The sequence below is a fragment of the Impatiens glandulifera genome, chromosome 4, assembly GCF_907164915.1.
Source record: "Impatiens glandulifera chromosome 4, dImpGla2.1, whole genome shotgun sequence".
Classification (NCBI taxonomy): Eukaryota; Viridiplantae; Streptophyta; class Magnoliopsida; order Ericales; family Balsaminaceae; genus Impatiens; species Impatiens glandulifera.
In genome coordinates, this window is record NC_061865.1 from 126,018 (window position 1) to 153,700 (window position 27,683).

At 32.9% G+C, this 27,683-nt stretch overlaps 1 protein-coding gene across 1 annotated transcript; it reads left to right on the forward strand.

The window, feature by feature from the left end:
• The first annotated feature begins 4,401 nt into the window (after positions 1–4,401).
• On the forward strand, positions 4,402–14,605 carry LOC124933973 (protein ACCUMULATION AND REPLICATION OF CHLOROPLASTS 3, chloroplastic). The gene is made up of 16 exons (XM_047474426.1): positions 4,402–4,807; positions 5,720–5,778; positions 7,450–7,514; positions 7,635–7,769; positions 8,173–8,221; positions 10,106–10,218; positions 10,295–10,366; positions 10,543–10,653; positions 10,827–11,005; positions 11,737–11,949; positions 12,023–12,093; positions 12,452–12,843; positions 13,284–13,388; positions 13,518–13,655; positions 13,907–14,073; positions 14,269–14,605. The coding sequence occupies exons 1-16, from the start codon at positions 4,458–4,460 to the stop codon at positions 14,354–14,356; spliced, it is 2,307 nt and encodes a 768-aa protein (XP_047330382.1). The 5' UTR covers positions 4,402–4,457; the 3' UTR covers positions 14,357–14,605.
• The last annotated feature ends 13,078 nt before the right edge of the window (positions 14,606–27,683 follow it).

Below are 27,683 nucleotides of genomic sequence, written 5' to 3' on the forward strand. Positions count from 1 at the left end.
ACAACAATGGTTGTTTTCATAAAACTAGGTTGGAAGTCGGTTCCACTCTGGGTTGCTAAGACTTCTCGTTGCACTATTTTTGGTGCGCTCAAAGTGGGTTTTTAATAATCCACAAATTTTGAGGTATTGTTGGCAGATGTGAAATTCGTCGATCCTCCTTTTTGGGCCATGGGTTGACATGGGGTTAATTTTATCGGTCCAAATTTCGAACCCAGGGTTTGTTTTCTCGGTCCTAGGCTAAACCTTAGGACCGAGTGTTCTTATTTTGGTCCAAATTTTCAGATGTCCATAACTTTTGATTGGGATCATGAAATTATAATTCGTAAGATACAGTAAGTTCATATGATCATGAAGAACAAAAGCCCTAACATAAATCACGATTTTGAAGCCCTTACAATGATCAATTTAAAATACCATTTCTAGGTCAAATTTTGGGATCTTTCAAATTGGGCCATTTCAAGGCCAAATTTTTGTTCCGTTAGCTTTAAAAAGATGAATATAGTTGATCTAAACCTAAACAAGAACATCATAGCATCAATAAGACAATTTTTGAAGATTGAATTAAAATTCAAAATTTTTCAAAAATAAGATTTGATCAAACATAATCAAAGTGATGAAACAGTTACTTGAAATTCATCTCAACATGTTAATAAACATGTATAACAACTAATTGGATCAAAAAATATTGATTAAAAATAAGAACATAAAATTTCAAAATTTCAATTTTTTAAACTTGAATTTCAAATTTTCAATTTGATCAAACATGATCAAAATGTGATTACAATTGTTTGAGATTCATTCTAACATGTTAAGAAACATGTATAACAACTAATTAAACCAAACAAATTGGATTAAACTCAAGAACATGAGATTTAAAAAAAAAAAATCAATTTTCAAAATTTTGATTCAAGTTGATTTGATCCGATTTCTTTCAACAGAAAGCTCAAATATGATATATAGGATGATTGTAAACAAAGAAATTCTATAATCAAGGCTTAGAACATATCAAATCCGATCAAACAAGAAAATTGGAAAAAATTCAAAGTTTTGATTTCAAACTGAAATTCAAAGTTTTTGAATTCATACCAGCAGCTGGAGAACACTCCTTGAATGTGCTGGAGGCTATCCAGAAGCTTAGATCGAAACTTAGATCGTTGAAAGAGGTTTTGACAAAAACCAGACTTGGCCGGAATCTTCAAATCTTCTTTCAGTGGGCGTTGGTGTGTAATTGTTTGATGGTTTGGTAGTGGAAGGGTAATTGGCTAATTATAGTACCCTAAGGTCGGTCATGGAGGGATAATTCGAGACAAATTTGATCTCCGACGATCTTATCTGCAAAATTTTATTCGATAGCTAGTAGTTTTATCCAATGCAGGATAAGGCTTCTAGATAGAGGACTATCGTAGGCGCTGACAAGAGTAACACGTGGCCGAAAAAATCAAAGGATTTGATCGCTTGTGGAGGAAGCTAAAGCTTCTAGAAGAATCGCGCCGACGAGGTCGCGATTTCGGCGAGTCCTGCATCCTAACGAAGAAGACGAAAGAAACGATACCGTTTCGAGTGACGGAATGCCGAGTTCTGTTTGGTTCCATCCGCGGTCAGCCTAGTTGACTAACGGGGTTAGTCTTTCCTATTAGTTGATCGGGTGCGGACGCGCGCGCTGGATCCTTTGTAGCGGGAGTCTGACGCATTATGGGCTGTTGGATGAGATCTGGGCGCTCATCTGATGGTCCAGAATCCTGTTGCAAAGATTTAACAAAATTTCTGCTACACTGGATTATCCAATTTTATTCTTATTTAAAATGTTTATTAAAATCGATTTTTAATTCCTTTTAAATTCATTTCTTCACAACAAATTTCAAAAAAAATATTTTTAGAATCATAATAACAATTCGAACCCAGATGAAGTTCTGACCATCTGTCAAAGAAAAAAAACGAATGGATCTTGGAGGATTCCCAAGAAATTCTTTGATTTCTTCCGGAAGCGGATGATTAATCACCCGCTTCTCACGTTCCGTGAATAGCGGGGACATTGAGGAATATCCAGAAAGGCATTTCAGGATTATGTCTGATTCTATTTCTATCTCTGTTCGTTCCGTTTGAAGAAAGGAAGGATCCCAAAGAATCAATATTTCTTTTAGTTGTTGAATCTCTCTTTGATTGATCAATGTGTTTTCTTATTGAAAAGATCAAATCAAATAACAAACCTTTCTGTTGTGGTATTGGATTAGTATAGATCTCTAGTAGCTTCAGTGGCATTGACGGCTTTCAGGTATGCCTTAACTGAATTCCAATTGATACGATTTTCATCATTCATGTCATAGATGACATATCACGCAAAGTATGATACTCTTCGATGGTATGGCCTGCGTATCGGTGAAATAGACAGAAGAATAGTCGAGACCAGAAGGCCGAGGAAGTGGTTTATCTCTGGACAGAAAAATGGATTTCCGAATGGAAAATAGGTAGGAATGGATAGGGGTAATGGCAGGTAGTGAGCTATATTAGGTCCCCCAGGTTGTTTGGGAGAACCTTGTTGGAGGAGCACCGGTTCACTCTAACAATATGTTTGCGTTGAGGGTCTTATATCCGGTGGTAGAGGATTGACAATTGAATCACTAATCTTGCTGGATTAGCACTTCAATTAGCTGTGGTAGTATCCGTTGGTGCGAGTGAGCGTTCCCACTGCATCGATCATAGTAAAGTGTTCAATTAACCGATGTCAACCTATCCACCCACTCTTAGTGTTCGGGTTTCCGGTGTGCTAGAATCAATAGTAGAGAATGCGCTGTGAAAGAATCTGACTCGGACAAATGATCTGACGCGGCGGCACCTGGAACCACACACACTGTTGTCGTTGCCCTTCGTTATCGCCTCTTACATACGCTTACCACTCACCCACACTAGGTAGGGCTAAGACTAAGAATAAAAGTTGCTCTTCTGATTTATCCTGTCTTTCAAGGAGAGGAGTTGTTGGAGCTAGTATAGGTTCGCGAAGAGTTGCGGAGCTAGTATAGGTTCGCGAAGAGTTGCGGCAAGTAACTGAACTAACTTTTTTTTTGTGCAACTTGGCACTAGGATGAGAATTAGCCCTTACTTCTTGCTCTTCAGGCGAGCCGTTCGGCGGGTATTTTTGAATATTTTATTTAATTGTTTTTAATCATAAATTAAAAATAATTCATGATTAATTCACAATTAAATATTTTTATCCAGTTCTTTGGTCTAATTTGGATAAAATAAATACAATATTATATTCTCAAATCAATTTTTTTTTGGAGAGTGAAGGTACTCGGGCGGGTACTGGGTCGGGGATGAGGAGTGTGTAAAACTCAAACCAGATGCCCAACTATATTTATTTATTTTTAATAAAGTTTATTGTGTGACTTTTCAAATATTTTATCATTACAAATATATCATAAATATATCATTTTAATTTGGTTTTATTCACACTTCCCTCCAAACATGATCATAAGTACACTACAACTTTAAATTTTTTATATTCCCAAAAAAATTATTTCTCTACATAAATCTTCAAATTCAACTTTTTTTTAATAATAAAATATTACTCTCTTATCATTCTTCATATTTAATCTTTATTTTTTTTTTTCAATTTTCATTATAGTTTTTCTCTACTCTAGTTTATCTTTTTTTAAATCTACAAAAATAAGTATGTAGGTAAAAAATATTTTTATTTGTATTTTTTATATTTTGATATTACTAATGTTAAAATTATTTATTAAAGATGTTTTTTTTTTCTTTAATCCTCATAATTTTATAAGTTTTTTAATTGGGTAATGGAGTATCTATTGTGATTGAATATCCGACGAATCGAGAACGAGTACTTTACTACTGGTCGGGTAGGGTACCCGTTTTCATCCCTACTCAACCGAACAAATTCAAATTATATATATATATATATATATATATATATATATATATATATATATATATATATATATATATATTTGACTTCGTCAAATTTATTTTCTTATTTAAATTAATTAATTTATTTAATGAAAAAAAAGAGAACCTTATTATTCAACTTTTTTTTTTCTTCTAGGACTCTTTTATATTGTTTTTCGTAAGATTTTTATTTTATTTTTAAATCTTATTTGATAAAATAAATAATATTGTTTTTCGTAAGATTTTTATTTTATTTTTAAATCTTATTTGATAAAATAAATATTACTTAAGTTTTTGTTAGGTTAAATTATTATAATAATTTTTAATTAAAATTAAAATTTTAAAAAAGTAGAGTAAAAATATTTAAATATTTTATTGAATGAATTTGAATAATTTATATTTAATGTTAGAAAAACAAAATATAGAATATATGATTTTCGGATAAAAATCCCAGTATAAAGCACGTCTAGGAACCCTTAATATCATAAATCATAATGGAGTCGCCTTTAACAAAAAGATAAATTTTACTGGTTCAAGACCTCTCCTCCATCCTCATGGAACTTCAAGCTTCTTCCATAGTACTCCGTGCGTTTTACAATCCTTCATTCTTCCATTGTTGTCAGACCTCTCACAACGTCCCTTTACATTCTCACTTATTTCACTGCTTGAGGTTCCGCAACATAATAACAAGGTGCAATGTAAAGCATCACCGTGCAGATTTCTGTTTAGAGGCGTCTCTGAAGAATGAGACTTCAGATGGGAAGAATCAAGGTAAGGAGAATAAATCGAATGATCTGTGGGAGGGTTCTGAGTTCGTTGAAGTGATTGGTATTGGCAGTAGGAAAGATGCTATTATCGACTTTTGCTTGAATTCTCCTCTCCGTTCCAACTCCTTGCGGTTCTGGTACTTCCCCCATTCTTATTCATATTTTTCTGGTATTAAGGTCGCTTCTGATTATCGTTTTAACCGGAATTGCTGAAATTCAATCCCTATTTGTGTCTGCCTTAACTGTTTGTTACCTATATATGGATAATTATAAGCTTCCCTTTGTTTATGGAAGAAATTCTCTGAGGAAAATTACATCCCACCCAGGATTATGCCAGATCTTATCATTTCTTACTTTGCATCTAGTTTTATTTTCCTTCTTTTCGATCAAGCTTGATATTCAGTTAGTTACGATTTATAGCATTGCTTCACTGGATATGTTATTGCATTTTTCTATATATTATATGTTCTTTACCAAAAAAATTTGATTATTTGTCTGTCGTTCTTTATTGCGTTTCTTTAAAATCGCTCACTATGGTGAGACTTACACCCCCACCACATTCCTTTTGTCACTATACGAAAGAACATACACTTTGATGTCATGTCTGAGGACAGAAAAGGAGAGGACTAATCTTCTTTTTTATTGTCTGCTTCCTTTAATCTGTTGTTTGTATTCATTCCTATGTGTGTGTGGAGATGACAGACTTCCTAATTAGATCCACTGTCTTTGTGCCAAAACTTGGTTTGCCGTTCTTGTTTGATATTTAAGCCAAAGTTGAAGCTTGCTGGGGAATGTTTTCTTCTTGTTGTGTTTCTTTATCTCTTTGTTAAGATTGACCAAACAGTGGAAATTTCCATTATCTGAAACGATAAGGATGTTGTGATATCTAGGTGATGCCTTATGCTGGGGAATGTTTTCTTCTTCTTGTGTCTCTTCATCTCTTTGTTAAGATTGACCAAACATTTTTTTTCTTCTTTAGCTGTTTCACTAAGAAATATCCTATGGATTGCCAAACGTATCCGCGTTCTTACTTGAACATTGTATCACAGGGATATTCTCTATAAGGACTCAGAGAATTTGCAACTACAGGAAAAACTTGCTAAAAAAGGTTAGTTGACAACGATTTTATTAATATGCTCAGTGAATTAATAATTTTGTAAACATACAACTTTTTTCATTATTCATAGTCATCGCTAAGGTCGCATTTACTATGGTGAAACATCCAAAGGTCAATGCATTATTTGTTTGCTGAATTGGATAGGCTTATGGGTTGTGACATTTATCATAATAAGAAAGAAACAAAACAACCAATTGGCCATGTATTATGAAACTGTGTTTGCAACGTTCCATGTTTAGCTTGAGTGGCATAGTCTAGAGTACCAAATATTATATATATATATATATATATACTAAAAAGGTAATGTTTGTCAATTCAAGATTTCAATCAACAAAGAAAACAAACATCTTCAAAAATAAAAGAGAACGCGTCCAAAGTGATCAAGTTTCACAACTTGATCCCATAGAAGCCAAAAAGCAAAGAAAAATTACAAAGGAAAGCTCTCAAGTATAAGTATTAAAGTTCAAACCGTAAAGATGAGCTTTCTATTTAATCATCCCCTTGGAACTTCTCCAAACACAATGAAAGTCATTACTATTGTTATTGAAGATCCTTTGATTCCTTGCTAATTAAATACACCAAAGGATGCAAGCAAACAAAGCAACCCAAACTCTTGCTTCTTGCTTTAAAATGCCATGAGACCTCTTTCTATAATAAACAATTGATCATTCAGGATGAAATTGATGCAAACCCTCAATTGGGTCTTAGAATCTTGAAAGAAAGGGAAAGTGAGATAATTTCTTGATAGAGTGACTTAGAACTACTATTTTTATTAAAACTAAAGTTGATCTCTTTATAGTAGGGTCTCCCCTTATTTTTAGATGCTATTATATGTATTCAGACATTATATCTAATTATCTAGTTCCATGTGCCAATCATGTTTTTCTTAATTGACTCTACAATGGCTTCCTACCTCGTCCTTTAGATCATAATGCGTGGGGCGTATCTCAGTCCTTCATTCTTAGGGTTTCATTTAGAGAACCCTAATTCGTATTAGAGACAAGTCGTATCAGTTCGATTTTGAACAGTTTTTTGTTTGGTACTATGTACCCTTTGATGTTACCTTTTTTGAGTAATTCATTACAAACTATGTTGTGACTTGTATCTAATTGGTATCATTCCCCATGAAAATGTATCTACTTGCCCAAGTGTCTTCTTTCCGATAATTTAATAAATGTAGTTATGGACTTCACTTATTTAAAAAAAACGAGTTAACAACCATTAATCTCTCTCCCTTTAGACTTCCCCCAGCTTCCCTTCAACTGATCTCCAATTGACCAAAAAGACACAGTAACCTCCAACGCAACATATTAGCCTTCAACGGCGATACATCCCTAGCTTTCAAGGGGGATGTAGTAGTACTAGCCACTTTAGATGTAATCTAACTTTTTTTTATTTCATGGCAGGGCCTTTAGTGACCATAATACAATCGGAATAGAATATCGCTGTAAATCAGAGATGTATAATTTGTATATTATTTCCTTTTCTTTACATAAATTTTACGAAATAACATTTACTAGAACAAATATATAAATTAGCACATTCAGGTGCCAAATTGATTTAAACACGGAAAATTGCTTTTCATTTGTTTTCTTGATGCATTTATGTCTCTTGCTTCCTTTGTGCACATACTCTAATCTTTTTCTTATGCTTTTTTTGCAGAAATCACCCCAAGAATTGTGGAAGTTCCTTTGACGTTGCATTCATGTTCCAAAGCCGTTATTCTTGTTTGTAGATTCCATACCTCTCACTACTTGATTTTAATGTTTGTTTCCTTTATTGTTGTGGTGCATGTGCTACAGCACATTGCTGACATGATGTTTTCATATATGGGAATAATTGCTCAGGTGGCTAGTGCAGCTTATGGTTCTCACATTACTAAAGTTATTGATATTCTGAAGAGAGTTAAAATGGCAAATGGATTAGCTGTTGGTATCGTTTTAAAGCCCTTCAGTTTTGAAGGAAGAAGGCGCCAAGATGAGGTAGGAAGCTCAAGCCTCATCTTCTCCCTCTGTGAATGGATGCTAGAGAAACATTAACTTAGCATGTCTTTCTCTATGACCTTGTATCTTTGCTTGGATTTATGATACTGAGTTGATCAATGCATATTCAATAGATTCTTAGTAGTTAACCTCATGTCTGGACTCTTAGTGATGTAAATATGGACAACATGGTAGGACTAAACTATTTCATAGGAGAGGCTAGTAAAAATGATGTCCTTATATTCCGTCAATTATGGGCATGATTAAATGCAATATTAGGGCTTATGAATATTTAACTTCACTCTGCTAAATAGAGTGTTTTATCCTTCTTCTGCCTTCCTTTTATTTACTATATCATTTCTCCAAAGGCTTTAATAATGATGGTTGATTATTTCCATTGCAGGTGAAAGATTTGGAAAATGAACTTCAGGACCATACCAATTTGTGTGTTAGTGAGTTATATATTTCCTAAGAAGTGTAATGGCATCAATATGAAATATGATTGATTAGGCAATGCAGTTTATGTTTCTTATACATATGTTTTTCTCAACCCAACTTTATCTGTAAAAGCAAAGAAGTTTTATTATTGAAAATGACAAGTCTATTATAGGATACAACAATACTACTAACATAAGATAGTAATATCCTAATGAAATTTAATTATTCTAAAATCATATATAATATTATAGAATGATATTTTAATATTAAAAAATATATATTTTTCAACACTTCCCATAAATCCAAGTTAGTATGTTATTTTCTTGAAAAAGGTCATCTTTTTATAAAATTGATGAAATAACGTGTTCATGGGTTACACAAGCAAAAGAACAAAAACAGAAAAGAGACAACAAATAAGGTTAGATTCCTATGAGAAATAATTCCATCCTATGTAAACCCCCCTCTTTATTGATGCGAACGCTTGGAAGAGGAAGCCTTTGATCTTTTCTATCCCATAGCTCTTTCCATCAAAGATTCTTCTGTTACGTTCCTTCCAAATCGTCCACCACATAACGAGGGTGATGGGCTTCCAATCGTTGTTGATGGATTTCGTGTTGCTCTAACCAACCCATTGCTCCCAGAAGTCAGCGACCCAAGTTAGTAAGTCCTATGACTAACTTGCATTTACAGCATAGTTTTAGGCTTTAATAGTAACAACATTCTTGTCTCCCCCTCTCATGCCTCGTTTACTCCCGCTCTCCCAACTTTGGCTATTAAGACTTCATCTTCGACTCAACTACAACCTGCCTTATTACCAGTGACTTCTGTATCAATAGCTTACTTTGTTTCTAACAACTTCATCTCCAACTCATTTTATCTCCTTTTCTTTTCCAATAGTTGAAGATAGAATTTTGGAAATAGAAAAACAACGTGATGTTACGCTTACCAATAGTCGTACCATAAGAAAAACAAACTAACTGGACCATTGGATCCCTCCACCAATAGTTACGCCAACCATTGACGGAGGTAGAGAAAGACTGTCAAATTGTAACATAATGTTGTGATACCATGTAGAAAAATAAAGAAGTTACATTAGTGAGAATACCATGTCTTACATAATGATACAAGACGTGTATCATAGCTAGTAGTATCCTAATCAAAGTTAATTTTTCCCATTCATATTAATATTATATGCTGATCTTATAACTTAATAACTATCTAATATTTCAACATTATCATTCCATCTTGAGTACAGGCGAGAATTTATAACTCCTGTTTGTACCTAATAATAGTTGTATTAGGTAGTCTCTCAATTATTTCTTGGAAATCTCTGACAACTTTGTTGATTGTCTTATTTTGTGTGTATATTTTTGGACTGATAGGAGAAAGTAACAGAGCAAGGCATCTGCATGATATTGGCTTATTTTTGTTCTAGTTTCCAGTTTGTGGTAAATAGGATATAAGCTGTTTTACATAGTAAGTTACTCCATCCTCACTAATACTAGTTAGCAGAGAGTTCCTTTAAAATGTATCCTTGAGATGCATTGAGACCCGCCCACATGTTGTTCAACTCTTTTTTACAATGTGTTCCAATGTTTAATCTCAAACCAAAAGTAAACTAAATAAGCAGTGGTGTTATTCTCTTCAACCAAGCCTGTCCATCAAATAAACTTAAATGAGAAAACAGATAAGCAAATACCTTTAGGTTACATAATGATCTAGAGCATGATAATGAAGGTCAAGATGTGGGTTAATTTCTTCCTTTTTTATTTTTATTTTCTATTTGAATTATTTCTGCAAGCCTGTTGAAACATTATTTCCTATCTATCTATATTTGTCAATATTTAAGTTCTATTACCTTTGCAAAGTATTATCTCTCCCGTTTTTCTTTGGCACAGCGGTCAATACTAATGCACTTCTAGAGAAAGATTTAGTGACCCTTGATGAAGCATTAAATACTGCTAATGATGCTGTCTTAATGGCTATATATGCCGTATCAATTCTCATATCTGTAAGTTTATCCACATTCTGAGATCTGTGGCTTACATGGTTTGAGTTTCTCCAGCATTTCCTATTGATCATGACAGGGGAATAATAAGAAGCTTCTACATTCAGTTGCAAATGGGATGAAAGAACTCAATGTTTCAGATGTCACAAAGGTAAGCTATTTGATACAAATTATCAATCTAACTTCTAACCTGGCAGATGGATCTTTCTGATTGCACCTTCTCAAAAAAAGAAAAAGAAATTGTAACCATATTTAATGTGCATATCAAAACATATCATTTATGTCATAAACTTAAACTTCATGGATTAAAAACTAATGCATGTACAGATTCTGGAGAGCTACAAAGATGCGAAAATTGGATTTGGAGCTGGTTATAACATGAAGACATCTATCATGAGAGCTGTATATGACTGTCCTTTCCTTGGCATAAGCTTGAAGGTACAAATAATTTGGGATAAAAATGTGTTTGCATTTGAATTGTAAGTTTGTTATAGATTGGTCAGAGATCTCATTTTTTTTTTGTGTAACTGAGGATTTATTTTATCCATTTCTTATTATACAGGTTCCTTTTTATCATTCTAATGTTATTAACCTTTCTTTTACTATATTAGAACCATGGTGGCACTGTTATATGCATTGTAGCATCTCCAGTCATTGACAAAAACGATGTTGTGTCCTTTCTGGATACCTTTCGTCAAGTAACTGATTTCTCTGGTGAAATCGCGTTAGCTGTAGTTGAAGAACATAATGTAGTGCCCAACCAGATTATATCTACGGTTATTGCTTTAGGGTAAGATCCTTTCTCATCTTAGTAAAGGTAGCTAAAATTTGTGGTTTTGTTCTGTTATTATTATTTCTTCTGGGTGACAGATATTTGTTGTTCAAGGATTAAATACTTTAAATTAAGTGATGGAGGCAAAAACTGTAAGCCCGGGTTTTTGAGATTCGTTAAAGCCAGTGGATACGGTCGGGGAGCCCTTCTTGAGGATCTATGAGCTCGATAATCTGTTGGGCGACGTGCTTGTGTTTTTGTTCTTTTTTTAATAAAGGGTAAACTTTTCATTAATGAGAAAATTGTTGTGAATGTGATAAGCATTCAAAAGAAACAAAAAGAATTGGAAAAGAAAATGGAACACAATTACAGAAAATTAGATTCCAATAAGCTCAAAGAAGTCCCATCCGTTGCATATTCCTTTCTTCTTGATAGTATCGAGAGTAAGAAGAATGAAGCCTTTGATCTTAGCAATGCCATGCTTATTCCCTTGAAAGATTCTACGAATTCTTTCTTTCCAAATAGACCACAACATAATTCTTATTTTTATGTTTTGCGATTTATTTTTTATTTTTTATTCTCTCATATCATGTTCTTGTCGTTGTGTGCTTAAAAGACTCTCGTCAATTTTCATTATACATGGACCATTTAAAAAATAAAATTCCTGTTATATCTATAATTATGAATTTTCGTATATATGCTCATGCGCTTCTTCGTTTGATCCTTGTGTAAATTTTGTACAATATCAGGGGCACCAGCTCAAAGGCTCACGAGGAAACTGGGATATTTTCCAGAATTGCCAAAAGTTTTCCTTTCTTTTTCAATATATTTAATAGGAATAGTCTCCTTTTGCCATTGGAGGAGATGTCAAACTCAAGGTTTTCAGATGAAACACCTGAAGATTTAGAACAGGAACTCCAGATGTTATTGAGCAACAGTAGCAACCAAAAAAGTTCTTTCAGGTTCTACTCGGTTCATCTCTTGGTCTCATATGTTCTCTCTGAGATGCCTAATATCTTACACTCATGTTGATAGTCCCTCTGAAAGAAGCAGAGCTGAACTGGAGTTAGCTGTTGAGCCCTTATCTGATGACCAATACATAGAAGGTAGAATTACCATTCTCTCGTTTGCATAAGCATGATGGATTGGTGCTTACACATTTTTTTTTCTTTTGTTCCTGTTGAGAATATTTGAATTAATTAGAGAATATCTTGTAATAGTTAGATTGATAATTATCCCTTTTAATTATGTCCTAATGTTCAGGAAGATAATTATCTCTAGTTAGTTAGGATATCTATCCCATGATTATAGGAACCAGAGTGATCCTAGAAAATGCTATGTACATTTGTATCTAAAAGGTACTATCCTATGGAATAAAATACACACTTTCATTCTTCAAATTCACATTTTTGGGTAAAAGTTAACCCACTGAACAATTAATGTTGATAAATTCTTATTTTCCAGGGGAAAACATGTTCAACAGGGATAAGCTCTTGAGAGGTGATATAGGACCAGATTACCAGATTCTAGACGATAATGGGGCAATTAGTTCTAGAGCCTCACCCATGACAGATAATTTTTGCATCTTGAGGCTTCCTGCTGGTGTCAAAACACTTATAGATATGAAAAAGTCTCTCACTATCTCGAGTCCTTCTCAGCCTGAGATGAAAAATAAGGATGATAAGAGAAATCAAACTCACGGTGTCCAAGTTATAGACTGGGATGCATTGTCCGGTGCAGGTGCTGAAGCAGTAAATGATCTTAATGATGGCAGGCATCCAGTTATGGAGGGAAATAACAGCAGTATTAATAAACGAAAAGGAGGCATTCTTACTGTTCGTGCCGCGTCCATGCTAGTAAGTCACATGTCTTCAAGGACCCATGAGTTTTTTGAGAAGTGATAAAACTGAATAGAATAATTCTTTTCTTGTTGGTTATACCTTGTTTTTTTGAATGAGCAGTCAATCACATGCTTTATGTATTGTCTTGCATGGTGATGCTCAAATGCTGTGAATAGGTATCGTTGTGGGAAGAAAGTAGTTGGAAGTGTATCTAGCTAGCAAATGATGTGAGTAGTCAGTCACATGCTTTATTTATTGTCTTGCATGATGATGCTCAAATGCTGTGACTATGTATCGCAGTGGGAAGAAATTAGTTGGAAGTGTATCTAGCTAGCTAGCATAGCTGTTAGGGGAACCGTATTTTTTTTGTTTTGTTGGATAGTTAAAAACTGTGTAGGATCTTGGTCTCGATAGAATATCCTTCCTATTATAAGTCTTAGTCATGATGCATGCAGGAATCTGAGAGAGATTCAAGGAAGAAGTGGAACCCCATGGTGGTGATGAAATACAGAGGAGGAAAATATGAGGGGCGTTGCCAAGGAGGTCTTCCGGAAGGGAAGGTACAATATTGCTAACTGCAAATAAGGATGTAGTTATTTAAGAACTCAGTTTCTCATATATTTAAGGTACTAGTGGATCCTTGTTTGTATGGGTAGACAATAAACTAAAAAATGGCTCGGAAAATACAGGGCCACTTGTCCCTTGATGATGGGAGCAGTTATGATGGCATGTGGCGATATGGTAAGAGATCAGGTCTGGGTACATTCTACTTTAGTAATGGAGATGTCTTTCAAGGATCTTGGAGGGATGATGTCATGCATGGAAAGGTACGTACATAAAAATGTTTCTTCTTTACTTAATTAGAAGACGACAAGTCTTCAGTCCCAATAATGTATATTGCATTCCTTGACTTGATAGTAGGTACTTTTGAGGGGGAGTTAGAAAATAATCATGATGACTTGTAGTAGCATGTTTTCCTGTATTTCCCTTCTTTCATTAGCAATAGTAATACCAAGAGAAAGAATTGGACAGACGAGGCTAATTAGAATGTGATTCACCTGATGTTTTATTGGGGCAGGGCTGGTTATACTATCACACTGGGGATAGATTGTTTGTTAATTTTTGGAAGGGAAAGCCGAATGGTGAAGGACGCTTCTACTCCCAGCAAGGAGAGATATTTTTTGGCCAATTTAAAGATGGTTGGAGACATGGGCCCTTTCTTTGCATCAACGTTGATGGTTCCAGGTGCATGTCCGTTCTCTTTAATTTGTACTACATACAGTTATCACATGACTAATTGGGTATATAATCTGTATTAATTCTTCAAAAGTATATTACTAGTACTACTAGTTGTCTCGTGTCTTTCAAAAAGTATATCCTCCTTTTTGTCTCATTCTTATAGATTACCCTCCTTTTGACCGGTGATTTCATTTTGTGCAGGCGTATTGAAGTTTGGGAAGAAGGAGTTCTTGTAAGTCATAAGCATTTGGAAGAAGGAGTTCCACCTCCTCAACTAAGTAAATACTAGGAATCACGGCTTCTACAAACAGTATTGTCTTTCTGTTTCTCTATATCTTGTTTCCTCCTAATATTCTTGTGTGAGCATTAAGATGTTACTGATACACGGAAAAGGATATTAGGGCTAATATACTATGATTACTAGTAGTAGTTAATTTAATAAAGACGAAAAGTACCGACAGAAACTGATTCTGGCGGAAAAAAAGTTAAGGCTAATTACTCAAATATGAGCCATAAAGGAAAGAAAACTATTGATCAATTTGTTAAACTCTTCGGTTAATTCATATTCTCTCATCCCGTTGTATTGACCTAACAGTTAGGATTCTATCTCCATCCATTAATTCTTCGCTACTCATCTTGATATAATTCTTTTATTTTTGTATCAATATATTTTTTTTATCCATGATTTATACTTAATTCTAGTTCAATGTATAATAGTGGTATCAGAACTCGTTCTTAGCAAAATATTGTGTACAAATTGAAGTTTATAGTTGAAGCGATTTGTATTTGAGCTATCTGTCTGAAATTACCTATGTAATTTCTGTTTAGAAACCGTTCACAAGAATCTTAATTGAATTACTCGAGAAGAAGAAGTGTTGCATAGGATAAAGATCGTCGCAGACCTGTGTATTATTTTGGCGCGATCGCGAATCTGAGTTCGCGATATTCACACGATTGCGATCTTTTATGTGATTATAATCAGCCTTGTTAAACCTAGCGATTGCCAACATTGTCTATATTTTTCGATTCGTCCCTCGTCTGAGGACAGGGAAAGTGGATAAAATATAGTTGGAACTGTATCTCCCCATTCCATCAGTTTTGGTTGCTCACTGGTTGGATATACTTTTGGTCTAACTAAATATTTTCTTATGGAAAGAGAGTCTCTTTTGAAGTTTAAATTGCCAGAGAACTCAATTAGTCGGAAATGATGGAACTCGAAATGAAAAACGAGCTAAAATAGATGTGTTTGAAGTTTAAAGAAAGTGATAAAAAAATTAGATTGAAATGATAAACGACTCGACTGAATGAAAAAAACGATGACTGCAATGCAGAAGGTGATTATGCTATTAGAGGAAAATGTTAAGAACGAAACAGAACACAAGTCTGGTTCCTCAAGTGGCCCTACAAACCAGTATTGATGAAGTAAAAGTGAAGACTCAAGAGGTATAAGAGACAAAAACGCGACAATTTTGGGTTTGGAGAAGAGATATGCAGTGCTGCGAAATTATCGGTTATTTCCTTATAAATTTCAAAATTAGTCTTAAGAAACGAGATGCCACTAATGGTGATTAACGAACAGAAAGTGCAATCGACATTCAATTCATATGGTTGCATGAGCCACAAGATGCTTTTGAGTTACAATTGAATCTTCAACTATTGTTGTTAGCGGACGAACAAATTGAAGGAGTGGGTAATGATACACATAGAAATGATATTAGGATTAATGCACTATGTTGGATGTTACCATTACTAGTAGTAGTTAATTGAATAAAGATGGAAAGTTTGACCACAATTATTAGTAACAAAATAAAGCAGAAACAATTGAGCCTAATAAAAATTGATTATAGTGGGAAAAAGTTAAGGGCTACTTACTCAAATATCAGCCAAACAGGAAGGAAAACTATTAATCAATTTGTTAAACTCTTTGATTCATTCATATTCTCTCATCTCCTTGATTGTGTTCGCCTTACCGTTAAAATTTTATCTCTCTATTAATTCTTCACTACTCATCTTCATATAATTTATTTATCCTTGTATTATTTATACTTTTTTTTATTCAAGATTTATACATAATACTAGTTTAAGGTATAAAAGTTTCATTCTTTATATTTGTTATGGATCACTACTTTTTTTTAAATGACAAAGTGATTTTTAAGATATCAAGATCACGTATCAATTCTAGTTTAGAATTCTTTAAACAAGAGTGAAAGTTATCGGAGTCATGCAATCACAAGGCTAAGGAGGAGCTAATTCTTATATGTTAATTCCCAAGCAAGAGAGATCTTCAATTTTTTAAAAATGAAGGGTCATTATTATTTAAGTATTTAGAATTAAAAATAGTCATGATAGGTTGAATAACTAGAATTTTTCATTGGGAGTATAGAGTTTGAACTATATCTAAAATAAAATAATTCAAATTGAACCTAGTATAAATTGTGATCGGAGAAAATTGAACGCATAACAAAATATACGGTATTGTAATTTTATGGTTCAAATGATTTTTTTAACCTCAAAATTGTCGACGTACTTTAAAGTTCAAATGATTTTGACGTCTTTAAAATTGTAGAAATGAAATTTTAAAATTAATTGATTTTGACAACTTTAAAATTATATAAATTGAATTCTTGATTTCAAATGATTTCAAATGGTAGAAAATACCCTTCTAAAATTCAAGTGTTTTTTTTCAATTTTAAAAGAGTATAAATGGTATTTTGGAGTCAAATTGGTGTATGTCAACTTTAAAATTGGATAGTTACTGAGAAGTTTGGATGAGTCGGCTAATATGATCTACATATTTTGGTTACCATCTCGATAATTTTCTGGTGGACTATTTGATTGGAGAAAATCGTCGAGCTTTCAATGATCGTAATCGTATGATGCATATTATTCATAATGCTATTATTACAACGTTTTTTATATTTGTTTTAGAAAGTCGGTGGAGTCGGTTGAGATTTAATCACCCTTCTCGAAAACCTACGAGCTCGGTATTATATTGAGGGACGTGTTTGTATTATTTTCATATTTTGTGACTTTTATTTTTCTCATGTCATAATTCTTATCGTTTATAATATACATGGACAATTTATAAAATAAATTTGTGGTGAACAAATGGTCCCAAATAAATTATAAATAAAACCCTATAATGGTTTTACACGTACAAAGGCGATCATGTAAGCAATTTATCACATAAATGCAAGAATAACGTAAATGAGCAAAAATTGTTATTGGTCTGAATTTATTGTCAGCCACATTGTCGACGTGGCCCAATGTCACCTCATGGGTTTAAACGTGAAGTTTACTCTAATTGGTAAGATGGAAACAATATGAATACGGTGTCATTCCCGAATTAAAGTTAAAATGTGACTAATAGGGTCCTAAATACTAATTGCAAAAATTAAAATACAAAGTATGAACGTTTCATACAATTTCAATACAGATTTTCTTCAAAACTTTTAAACCAATCAAATAGGGTGTGAGAAGTGGCATCCTTTACCTCATGTCGTTTTTATTCATCATGTCCAATAGATTTTTTAAAGGGCTTACATGATTACATCCCACTGTCATTAGTGTTATTTGCACACTTTTTAAATAATCACAAGTGTAACCCCGATACGTGGCAATATGAGCTCGGGGTGGCTCGAAGTTCGATGATTTCAACATTGGTTTGCGTGCTAGACATCTTTTAAAATGAAACATTATTTTGAAAAGATTTTGATATTACCGGATAGCTTTTAAAATTAATTATGTAAAAATAATTCATTTTATTCAAATTTTAATAATACGAGGATTTGCTATAATCAAATGACGATTTGATTTTTTTATGAAATCTGATTTAAATTAATTAAACATAATTAATTTAAGAAGATATTATTTATTTGAAGATAAAGTCGCCAAATGATTTTAGAAAAATCAATAAAAAAGTGTACCTGTACAAACGTATTTTGCACTAAATTTCATTTGGTTCGAAGTTTGATGATACTCGAGAAAAAGATTTCGCGCTTCATTCTCCGTACCCGTTTTAAAAATGGGTTCAACTTATAAAGTTAGTTTTTGAAAATCGGTTGTATAGCGTTTGAGTTTTAACCAATTATTTTTCGGGTCATAGTCATGCTTATAGGTTTAGCGTTATTAAAACATCAATATTTAAATGATGGTACATGTTGCGTATGATAACTAGGGTGAAAATACATGAAGAATATCAGTCTTTTTTAAAGGTATTAAGGTTTAGATATAAACACAAACAAGCCTTATTAAAATATTTTTGTGAAAATATCGCAAAAATATTTAAAATACATTTTCTAATTTTTCGGAATTTTTAGAAAATGGCTAGGAGTCCCAAAATTATAAAAATAATTTTGGATTTTGAAAAGTGGAACAAAATAGGCCTTAGGATCAGAGTCTTGAGGCTTGGGTCTGATTTTATAGGTCAGGGTCCGGAGACCCTCGGTCTAGGCTCGGGAGCTCTCGGCCTGAGTATCAAAGTCTCTCAGTCGTGGTGTTAAGGACTCTCAGTTCTTAGTTAATTTTACCGGTCTATGTGTAAAACTAAAAACCTATCGGTCCTGGACTAGCCTGGGCTAGGTTTCTTGGTCGAGGTGTATAAACCTCTTAGTATGGGACTAGCTCTAGGCTAAGTTCCTCGGTCCTAGACTTGGGAGCTCTCGGTCCCAAGCTTGGGATTCTCGGTCCCAAGGTTAGACCTCTCGGTCTTAGGTCTTGGGAGTCTCGGTCTCAAGTTTGGATTTCTCAGTCGTGAGTCCTAGGAGTCTTGGTCCCAAGTTAGACCTCTCAGTCCTGGGTCCGAATTTTATCGGTCCTAGGTGAGGATCATTAGTCGGATTTCTCAGTTCTAGCTCAAGAACATCGATCCTAAGTCTCGGTCCTACCTCAAGAACATCGGTTCTAGGTCATGGTCCTGGCTTATTTTTATCGGTCCTTAGTCTTGGTCCGGACCGAGGATCCTCAGTCCTAGGCTAACAAGCCTCAGTCATCAAGAACACAAGGATTCAATTTTTTTAAATTCATTTTTTAGCTCTGATTTTTTGATCTAAGAGCTTAATTAAGTAGCTTCACAAAACTCTCAGGAACATGTTGATCATCGTCTCAAGGTATGGATCGACCTGAATGATGATCAATTCGTTCAAAACAGTTTGTGATAAAAAAATCAGGTTTTTAATTTTAAAGTTGTTTTAAAGTGAAATGAGCTATCCAATTGCTTTCTTATTCTACATATACTTGATTGGTGCCAAAATAAGAACATTGACGGTTTGTTTTGACCAAATCAAGAACTCAAAATTTTCATTAATTTTAAATTTTTTAATTTTGATCAAACATTGTCCAAATAGGTTCCCAACATGTTTTAAATAATGTTGGGAAGCTTTTTGGGCTGTGCTTCGATCGAATTAACCCAAGAACAGAAAACCCGTTTTTTTTTTTATTTTTGAAATTCTAATTTGAGTTTTTGTTATTTAGATCGATTGATCGGTTCTATCATATTCAGATAGTTTATAAATCATCTATGAATGAATTCTCAACCATAAAATACCACAAACAACAAGCATACAAGCTTATGAAATTTGAAATATATAGATTTCAAATTTAAATTGTAAGTATGAATTAGAGGTTGATTGGAACATTATCAAGGATTGAAGAATACTTCTTGATCCTTAGGAAAACTTTCTAGATGCACAAATCCAAGCTTTAATGCCTTAAACATAAAATTCGAAAAATCCGAAGCTTTGAAACTTTAATGTCGGATTTTGATTTCCTTCGATTTAAGGGTTCTGTGTTGGTAGGTTGACTTCAGAATGAATTGAACGAATATTTATACACATCCTATGTCAGTTGGGAAAGCATAGTGGCCTGAATTGGCCAAAAGCCATTAATGACTTTTGGTTGTTCTTGGCTGAAGTCGCTGGAATAAGGGTGACTCATCCCTACTTTGATAAGGAGAAATGATCACCATCGTAGCGTGATAATTTCAGGATTTAAATGAGCCGAAATGGTGAAATATATGTGGAGGAGTTTCAAAAAGGAGAAATCATCAACGACTGTTCAAGATTATCTAGACAGCGGTCGCGTTGGAGACGAAGGTGATGCTCAAAACGACGTTGTTTTGAGCGCTTTCCAGCGTTCCGTTGGCATTCTTATGGCGTTCTGTCATACGCTAGCGTTCCGTTAGCATCCTGGCTAATGAGGCGTTAGCCGTTTCGTTGTGGCCCGGGCGCGCATTGCTTTGGCTATAATCGGCTACGCGACCACTTTCTAGGCGCTGAATGAAAATCCAGCGATGATCCGGTGGTCCTGTTGTGCGCTGTTATCGTTTTTTTTGTTTCGACTACATAGGATCACAATTTTATTTTTATTTAAAAACCTTAAGAGTTTATTTGAAATTGACTTTTCTTTCACCATTTTGACTTTAATTTTGATATTTTTAAATACACAAAATATTAAAATAAATATAACAAATATTTTGCCAATTTTTTTTATTTTTATTTATTTATAGGATTTAAATAAATAATTCTCTTTAGATGAAATAGATACAACAATTCATCAAAATTATTTATTTTTGTCTTTTAATTTTTTTAAAATTTTTTTGAGACATTATTTGTTCAACATTTATCCCAAATATATATATTTTTTTTATTTTGGCCTTTAACTCTTAATTAATTAGCACAGTAATTAATCATAATTAATTTTTTTAAATAAGTTTTTGGTTATATGGTTAATTATTTTGATCTTAATGATTTAAAAATAATTTAAAAAAATTATTTTAATATTATAAATTGAAGTATAGATTTTGTGTGATTACAACAAAGTTAAAATTCAATCGATTATTCTTTGAGCATAATTGTAACATCCCTAACACCTACATTACTTGGAACGAGTGAGGGATGTTTTAAAATGTTAACATACATAAACGAAAAATAGAAACATATACGGAAAAGTTGTATATTTATATAAGTGGTGCTACAAAAATTCAGTCTTTTAAAACCAGACACGGTCTTTTACATCAAAAACATTTAAGATATGGTCCATTGTTACAAAAACTGCGGTCTTTAAGTGCTAGACCCTAAAAGTACTTGGTCTTCATTCTTTTTTCCTCTCTTCACACACAATCCATGCACCTTGCCCCACTCCAAGCATCGCTTCTTCATGGCTAATAAAATCTATTGTTGTGTACCTACACCACACAAGCATAGTGAGTCTAAAGACCCAACAAACATTTAAAAGATTATAGAAAGACATTTAAAATCTTCTTGGTATTGATATGCTGGTTTATAAAATCATTTCTCATAGTGATGGAACAATAACATCTCGAGCACATATTTGGACCCTTGACCTTGAGAGCTGATCCTCAAGGTGATGTATCTGTTTTGAGCACATATTTGGAGGGAACTCTTCGAAGTCTATCCCTAAAGTCCACAACCTGGTTAGACACATTTTGTGTGGGTAAATATTCTAATAGCTCATGTTCAGAAATTAGTCCCGTAATAAGCAACCATAATTTTGGAATCGAACTACTAGAGCTCATGTTGGCTAGCCTTCATCCCATATTCATCAAAAACAAATATCATTATTCACTATGGTTTCCATAAAAACATATCATACTTTGGAAAATAGATTATACCTTGGAGAAATAGATTATACTTTGAAGAACAAATTATACTTTGAAGAACAAATTATACTTTGAAGAACAGATCATATAAAGCTGGTGTGGGTTTCTAAAGATGGGTTGAGAAAAGAGTTTGCCTTAGATGATCTTGCTAAAGTGAAGAAAGTTCTTATAATATGCCTTCTTGTTTCTTAGTGAGAGGAAGATATGATAAAATGAATGAATAAGAATTGTATATTAGACTCAATAAGCTTATTGAGTCTAATATACAATTCTTATTCATTCATTTTATCATATCTTCCTCTCACTAAGAAACAAGAAGGCATATTATAAGAACTTTCTTCACTTTAGCAAGATCATCTAAGGCAAACTCTTTTCTCAACCCATCTTAAGGGCTGGTCATTGGTTGGTCATAGCATGGGTTAAACAATTGTTTAATGAAAAAGGTTGGTCATGACCTTGTCATAGGCATGGGTTGGATAAGTTGATAATAAAAAGGGCTTGTCATAGCCTTGTCATAGGCATGGGTTGGACAAGTTGCTAATGAAAAGGGTTTGTCATGGCTTTGTCATAGCATGGGTTAAATAATTGTTTAATGAAAAGGGCTTGTCATCAGTTGGTCATAGCATGAGTTGTATATTTTAATATAAAGGGCTTGTCATCAGCTGGTCATAGCATTGGTTGTATATTTTAATATAAATGACTTGTCATCAGCTGGTCATAGCATGAGTTGTATATATTAATATAAAGGGTTTGTCATCAACTGTTCATAGCATGGGTTATATATTTTAATATAACGGGCTTGTCATGACATGGGGTGGCATATGTATGAGGAGGTAGAAGTATGGGTTTGCATAAGAATAACGTGGCATAAGTATGAGTTGGTTGAATTATGAGTAAGGCAAAAATATCCTCGGTCGGACCCCTCGGTCTTGACACATATTTTCCTCGGTCTTGACACAGATTTTTCATGGGTCCTTGGTTTTGGCCAGGACCGAAGATACTCGATCGAAAGTGAATTTTTGGGTGTGACAATAATAATATGTAAAAATCTATGTAAATTCTTGAAATTCTATTTAGATCATGATATTTATTTTTTAAATTTTTTTAAAAATTGAATTTATTTAAATCAAGTGCAATTTTGGGCCAATTTGTCCATAAATTAGAATTTAAAATTAAAATCAACTCAACACAGGCTATTTGTTTTTTGGTTTCTTATGAAAATAACTAATCTCAATTATAATAAAATGAAATGAATGAAAAAAATTCAATATATTATGATTATTTTCCCTCATTTTTTTTATTCTTCTTTTATTTTCTCACTCTTTTTTTTCTTACAAGAAATAAAGAAAATGAAAATAAAAAATATATATGAAAAGAAAATACAAATTTATCTAAGGTAGGATATCGGTTGTCTTTGTCCATCTGCCCCTTTGCGTTTCATTGTGTGTTGACCCTTTTTCTTGACGAGTTCGGCCAAGTAGTTTATGCTCTCTCAAAATCTTGATCCTTTGAACATTGTTCCAACTCTCCAAATATGGGGAAATATTTTAAAAGTGATGGGCATGTCTGTAGCCAAGAGACCTTATACGAATGTGTGCATCAAAATCCTCATGAAATGCTTAAATATTGGTTCAGTAGGATAAAATGTGGTTTTGTCTAACCCTAAGAGGGCAATTCTAGGATTTGAGTTCATCTAGTAGATCATCTTTGATATCTTGTACTAAGGTATCAGATATCGGACCGGTGCATCATCTAAATTCGGCATTTGGCTTGGGCAGCTTAAAAGAGGCTCAATGGGTACCTGATACCTGTGGACAATCAATGGTCGGGTTGGAGTATTTTAAATCGGATTTAGTGTCGGGGTTGAGTAGTTAAATGGATTACCCATTCGGGTTCGGAGTTAGGGATGAGAAGTGTGCAAAACCCAAATCCAAAACCGATCCCTAAAATATTAATATTAATATATATATATATATATATATATATATATTTATTAAAATTTAAAATAACTTTTCAATTTCCACATTATTATAAATTTACAATAGATATATTATTTATGTTACCCATACTCATACTCCACTCCTACATCATTTTAATTTATCTTCCCCATAAATCTTCACTTTTTCAATAATAAAATATTTTATTTCTATCTATTCACTCTTCATATTTTATTTTCAAGTTCAACAATTTTTAACTTTCTTCACATTCTCCCTAATTTTTGTTGGAACTCCAATGTGTAATAACAACAAAATTGTTATATTTTTCAACTTTTATAACATAACTATACAATACAAGTAAGTAATAATTTCATTTGTTTTTAATATTTAGTATATTTAGAAATAATAAATATAAATTCATATTTTAATCGTGTAATAGGATACTCGTCGGGGATTGGGTACCCGACGAATCGGGAATGAAATATAAATAGAGATATACAACTGTTGAGTTCGGATAGTAAAATAAAAATCGAGTTTGGGGATGAGTATTTCACTACCCGGCGGGTAGAGTACCCGTTGTCATCCCTAGTCCTAACATTCACTTTGGGAAGGCAGTGGTATCACTAATTAAAAAATGACAATACCAACAGGATTTTCCGTTGATATTGAGTAGTTGGCATTGAGAAAATGCAACCACTCAAAAGGCGGTTGACATTCGTTGATAGAGCCTCCGCAGGCATTGCTCAAAAAAGAAATAAACATCGTTTTATGAGCGGTTGTTATTATTTATTAAGCAATATTAACCGTTTTAAAGAGGATTGTTATTACTTAATATGAACCGTCATAAGGTCTGTTGTTATTAACCAATAATAATCACTCTAAGTCATGTTGTTATTAGAAAATATATATCGCTCTAAAGGCTATTGTTAGACATACAACTACATTAAAAAAAGAACATGACTCTCCTTCTAGATGATGGTGATGTTGTATTTGAGTAAAACTTGGTCTCCAAATTTCAAACCTGAACCTATATACATACAAGTTTTAAACATAAAAATTATACACGTTCCTTTTAAGTATCACTGTACTTTATTATTACAACATATCATACAGACAAAATCATCTGAAGAAGTTGCGATATTTCACACTTTAAAATCACTACTACCAAGAAAAAACAACACTACTGTAGCTTGTAAAGGGAAACCAAATAACCTCTACATCATGACCTTTGAGAATCATAGGATATTCTTCACTTTTGTTCAACTAAATTTGTAGGTGACAATCAATGTCAACAACAATAGTCATTCATCAAGATCTTTTATAGTTTTGTTTGCTCTTGTGTTATTACCTACCATATGTAGGCATTTCCATCGCTTGAACCAGCAAGTATACGTTAATGAGTTTTTTAAACAAAAATTATTCCTACAATAATATTATTAAATGGATAGTCGTTTAAGCAAAACGACAAAAACATTACATTTATGAAGAAAATCACACAAATAATACAAAACTAACGTGCACGAGATTTTCTAAAAGGGCAATGAGTTTCTCTAAGAACAAAAGATATAGTATCAATGGAATCCCCTTACAGCCTGTCATCGACAAATATGACCACACATATTCAGCATTTTTCTAGTTTTCAATTCAATTGGCTTTGTAAACCTTAAAACGGTTTCTTATAGTTCAAATAGGAGAATTTTCTTAAGGACATTTCTATATGCAATCATGAGATCTATCTAGTGTTCAATTTTTAGATCAATTCGACCTCTACACATTAAACAGTTGATCAACAAAGTTCGTACAAATTTCATTTTTAAAATTTCTAAAAAAATTCTTAACTAATTTGGTTTTTATTTTTTCAAGAAGAGATGACCTAATTGTGTCTCAATACACCCTAAAAACATCAAACTATATCAAAAAGTCATAATCTAACTATGTTTATTTTAAAACACATAAATTATTTTAAAATTTTGATTTAAAATCTCAAAGTTAAAATTAAGGTATTGAATTGCCTCTAACTATTCTAGAATAATTCTACAACATGTAATGATCAATTGTAAACAACATAAGAAGATTTCATAATTTCAAATAATTTTAAAAAATTCAAATTTAGTCGTGTCTGTTTATCTCATTTCAATCTATTTTAAAACTATAAAATAATGCATTAGCAAATATTTGATTACATTTTATTAATTCTAAAAAATAAAACGAAAATTCAAAATTGAGCTAGCTAACCTTTGATTGATCACTTTCCTATCCACTCACTGGACTCTTAGAAAAACAGCATAAAATCAATCACACACCATCAATCAAGCAAAAATATCAAACTCAAAATTCTCAAAGCTTAGAACTCTAACAATGGTGGAATTCTTTTCACTCGATCTCTATAATAACTACTACTCTCTTCCGTTCTAAATGATATATACAATCAGTCAATATATATTAACCCCAAACTTCTTGACTCTCCAATTGTCCCATTTTTTTTTTTTAGTTTAAGGAAGGCAACCTCCACTAGTAGAATTAGGGTTATTAGCGACGACAAAATTACGCAGTGGTTAATAAATATTATTAGCGATGGTGACTAAAACACTGTGGTTAATAAAAATTAGTAGCGACGACGGAGTTACACTGACGTTGATAAAAATTAGCAGCGACGGTTATCGTTGTCAATGTCGTCGTTAATAGTCTGGCTTTCCCAACCTTTCCCCACCATTTTTAAAAAAAGATTATCATCCACGCCATTATACTATCACCGTGGCTGATATTATAAGGAGTATTAGAGACAACGATAGTATAATGTTGTGGCTGATAATCTATAATATTAGCCACGACACCGACAAATGACGTGGCTGATATTATAAAAACTATCAGCTACGGTAGTATGCTATAGTCGTCGCTGATAGTCTATAATATCAACAACGTGTTGACAAATGTCATTGCTGCATTCTTTTTTAAATAAGTTTCATGACCTTTAAATAGAACGCTCCTCTCTCGATTCACCTTAAGGAATTTAAAATTTCTTTAGTGGTGAAAAGTGAAACTACTGATTTTCTTACAACCAATAGCCAATCGGGGTCTTTTTAATGATCATCAATCGATCTCTTTTGAGATATCTCCATCTTTAATTGGTTAAAAGAAAATTAAAGATGAAGATTTCTCATAAAAACTTGATTGTTTATTGGTTAGAAACACATTGGTTGAAGATCACAAGGAGAAATCAATTCCTACAGTCACTTCAGTATCTTGGTTTATTGATTTCAAGTTGTTCATCAATATGGTTTATTTAATTATTTGATTATATATTATCGACATATAAAGTTCTTCCTTTACTACTTAGATCACCACCATTCTTTTGACCCTTCTTTTTCACTACATTCAGGAATTGAAAGAGTTTCTAATGACTCTTCATAAGTCATCACATTCTTGTTCGTGGTTATAAAAAATTTATCAAATAACATGAAATTATGTTGCGAAATGAGATGGAGCAGATGCGCGAAGGAAATTGGTTATGTTTTGAGGAAAGTTGTTGAAGAAGGTGGTGTTACACGTTTGGAGTTTGATTATTTTGTTAAGCACATAACAAGATAGATAAATAATCTTAAGATATGATTTGGTGTAGGATTGTGTAACCATTTTCAAATAATAAAAATGATATGATGTGAGTTGCAATATTTTAATTATGATTCCAAAACAAATAATTGAGGATTGTGAAGTGTGATAGTGATATTAGATCTTGAAATATTCATCAAAACTTTATATTAAATTTGAAGTATCTAGTTTAACTTATTCACATTTTTCATTAATCTTTCACAAATTTCAATCTTCAAAACAATCAATCAATTTTATTTTTATTAACTTATCATTAGACTATATGGGTATATAAAAAATATTAGTAGCGTTTAAAGGGGAGTTTTTATCAAATTTGGTGAAAAATGTGTGAGAACGCCACTAAATGAACTGATTTTTCAAATAAAGTAAAACGAATTTACTGGTATAAACATATTTATTTTGTTTCAGTTGTATAAAAAATGGTAATTGTGAAGAGGTGGGGATATTGACGG